General features: G+C 27.6%; 1 protein-coding gene across 1 annotated transcript in view; it reads right to left on the bottom strand.

The window, feature by feature from the left end:
- Nucleotides 1-1,334: 1,334 nt before the first annotated feature.
- The window catches only part of LOC111085068, a 46,700-nt gene continuing 44,571 nt past the window's right edge, over nucleotides 1,335-3,463 (bottom strand). Inside the window, exon 4 of the mRNA XM_022382152.1 lies at nucleotides 1,335-1,673. Within this exon, the coding sequence (XP_022237860.1) occupies nucleotides 1,477-1,673 (197 nt within the window). The 3' untranslated portion in view covers nucleotides 1,335-1,476. The remainder of the gene's footprint in view (nucleotides 1,674-3,463) is intronic.

Genomic DNA, 3,463 nt, shown 5'->3' with positions numbered 1-3,463 from the left:
TAATATTCTTTATAATTTAGCACAGACTTTTGTGAAACGCAAGTTTGAAAAAGAAATATATATTTTTGTCGATAATATATAAAAGACAAGTCTTGTGAACAGCTGAACTTTACGTTATTACAAACGTAACGGCCATACTACATTTAACTTTTACAACTAACAATGTTTGAGAACAATAACTAACAGATCTCGCAATAAATAGTTGTATGATCATAATACATTAAAGACAATATGTTCTAACATAACAAATTGATTATCTTTAAAACAAACCTCTATTTACTCTGAAAGTTGATGTCTTTTCACGTTGATGAAAACAATTCAGTGCGAAGTTGTTACTAAATTTTAAATCAAATAAGTAGATAATAATTAATCGCCAACAATTTCAACTATTATTTATTATGCCTATATAACCTGTTACACCTGATTTAACATGAATTATCTACTTTAAAAGGAATTAATTAGGACACTCTACGAGTGTTGCTCAATGATCTCACAACTTGCGCTGTGAATTTCGTTGATGCCAGTATAAATTCTCTTGAGACTTTGTATATATTTTTACTATGACAAACGCTGTAGGCATATTCTGGCCCTTAATTTCACAAGAGTTTAATTTCTTTGTAACCAAACAGTGAAAAATGTAATCTAACACTGGTTGTAATGACCCAAGGCAAAACACTATATTCTCTTCTGAGAACGTCGTATTACAGATTGTTTTACACACTTCCTTTTGTGCTTGGAGAAAAAACATAACAATGTAAAAAATGAACGATAGAAAAACTTGTTAATTTTAAAGTTCTACGTTGAGTAGTGAACTCTTATTAAATCTAAATATCACTTAATAACGCCAAGAAAAACTGATTTTATCATATGAAATCTGTATTTATGAAACGTTCTGTAAATAATAAATGACTTTTCTATGGTAATATGAGCGGTAATTTGGTTTAAGTGTCAGAAACGTTTTAAAAATCTAAGAACTTCACGTTTCTAATATTTAATAGAGTTACATAACAAATAACAGTTATTATCAATTTAAAGTTTAAGTATAGAGAACAGTGGTAGATAAATGTTAATTTTGTATACCAACAGACAACTGTCAGTTACAACAGTGGTAGAAAAACAACCACACAACCATCCTAGAATTGTTAGTAAGCACAATGATCTTATTAAGTTTGCTTAAATATGGTATACGAAAATCCAAAAACCCTCTCTCTCTTCTACTGTAATTATAATCATGTGTAATACTGATGTAACGTACCTGACTCTAGTTTAACAATTAATACACTTAACATTCTAAATAACAAAACAAATACAATCAGCAACAAAAGATGATAAAGTCAACAAATAACTTATACTTTATTTATATATAAGTTTGGTCGGGCGTGTCTTTCGTGTGATCTATCAAGTATCTATTAACGTATACAGTACCATCTTTATAGTAAACATGACACTGTTCAAGGGCACGTTAAGATCGAGAAGTCATTGCCTTATTTTCTGCAGTATCATTAAAGTTAATACAGTTCCCAAAGATCCTGACAATCTGGACACTCCATTACAATAGTCTACGTCACAAGTACATACTCTCCTCTTCCACGCGATCTTATTTGTAACTTCACAATTGTTTACTATTTGGACGTCTCCATTAACACAGTTTCTTCTCCAGTGTTCCAAGTTACCTAAAAATGAAAAGTATTTATATAGAAGTATGTTTGAGAGAAATGGTTTTATACCGTATACACTCTAAAAGATCAAAACCTAAGCTATACAAACTTTTGATTAGAAAAAACGGGATCTATTGCTATAATTTTAAACGTTTAACGTACTTGTATTCGTGAACTCAATTAAATGATCTAAAACCTGTGTTAGAAATGTTTACATATTTGTTTTCCGTAACAAGAAAATAGAATAATTAGCAAACTGATTCTAGATTTATATATAAAGTTCTTAGACACCAAAATATATCACAAATATTCAAGTTAGTTTCAAGTTATGTTATCACTCATTCTATGTTTCGTGCCATAAGACATGAAACATTCTAGTTTGAATGCAAGAAACAATTACAAAAGTTTCATTAAATACATAGATTATCTCAAGAAAGATCAAGAGAAACTTAGCTTATAAAACCCACATTCATTAAATTTATCTGTCGTTTACCTGGTAATTAATTACAAGATCTATTATTATGTACATAATAAACATATCTACAGTTTAGTACTTTTAAAATCAAAAGTTGTATTATTTTGTACCAATAAATTGATAAGCGGTTGTTTCATTGGAAAACAAAAGGAAAAGTAATTATTACCGATAAAAAGATAGAAATGGATCATTTACTCGTCGAGAACAACAATTTTGTTCTCATGACTGTTTACTACCCACAGTAGTTACAGCAACAGGCGCCAGGAAGTTATTCATCCCGTTGACAACGGCTAAAAGCTCTTGGTTTTATATTTAAAATTAATAACCGCTTTAGCTGAAAATGTAAGTGGAACGGAAGTAACCTGACCCTATGTGGAACGGAAGTAACCTGACGCTATGGTTTCATTTGTTAATTACCTTTGTTGATATAGAAGAAAATGGAAACCAAAGTACGATAACATTCTTGTAACTGCGTAACGGAAATTAAATATTTCATTTAGAAATTAATAGTTCTAACATGCCATACTCTCAAAACATATGAAAAACAGCGAAATATTATAATCAGCTGAGACCTAAAACTTTGAGCGGTATCAAATCCCACTGCCGAATAGCAAGATGTCCTATGTTGATAGTATAATCATAAGTATTATAGTATAATAGTATAATCATAAGTATTACAGTATAATAGTATAACCATAAATATTACAGTATAACAGTATAATCATAAGTATTATAGTATAATAGTATAATCATAAGTATTACAGTATAATAGTATAACCATAAGTATTACAGTATAATAGTATAATCATAAGTATTATGGTATAATAGTATAATCATAAGTATTACAGTATAATAGTATAATCATAAGTATTATAGTATAATAGTATAATCATAAGTATTATAGTATAATAGCATAATCATAAGTACTATAGTATAATAGTATAATCATAAGTATTACAGTATAATAGTATAATCACAAGTATTATGGTATAATAGTATAATCACAAGTATTACAGTATAATAGTATAATCAGAAGTATTACAGTATAATAGTATAATCATAAGTATTACAGTATAATAGTATAATCACAAGTATTACAGTATAATAGTATAATCACAAATATTACAGTATAATAGTATAATCAGAAGTATTACAGTATAATAGTATGATCATAAGTATTACAGTATAATCATAAGTATTATAGTATTATAGTATAATCATAAGTATTATAGTATAGTATTATAGTATAATCATAAGTATTATAGTATAATCATAAGTATTATAGTATAATCATAAGTATTATAGTATTATAGTATAATCATAAGTATTA

This window comes from Limulus polyphemus, unplaced genomic scaffold (genome assembly GCF_000517525.1).
Source record: "Limulus polyphemus unplaced genomic scaffold, Limulus_polyphemus-2.1.2 Scaffold221, whole genome shotgun sequence".
NCBI lineage: Eukaryota > Metazoa > Arthropoda > Merostomata > Xiphosura > Limulidae > Limulus > Limulus polyphemus.
The sequence above is the reverse complement of the archived record's forward strand: the minus strand, read 5'-3'. Positions and strand labels throughout refer to the sequence as shown.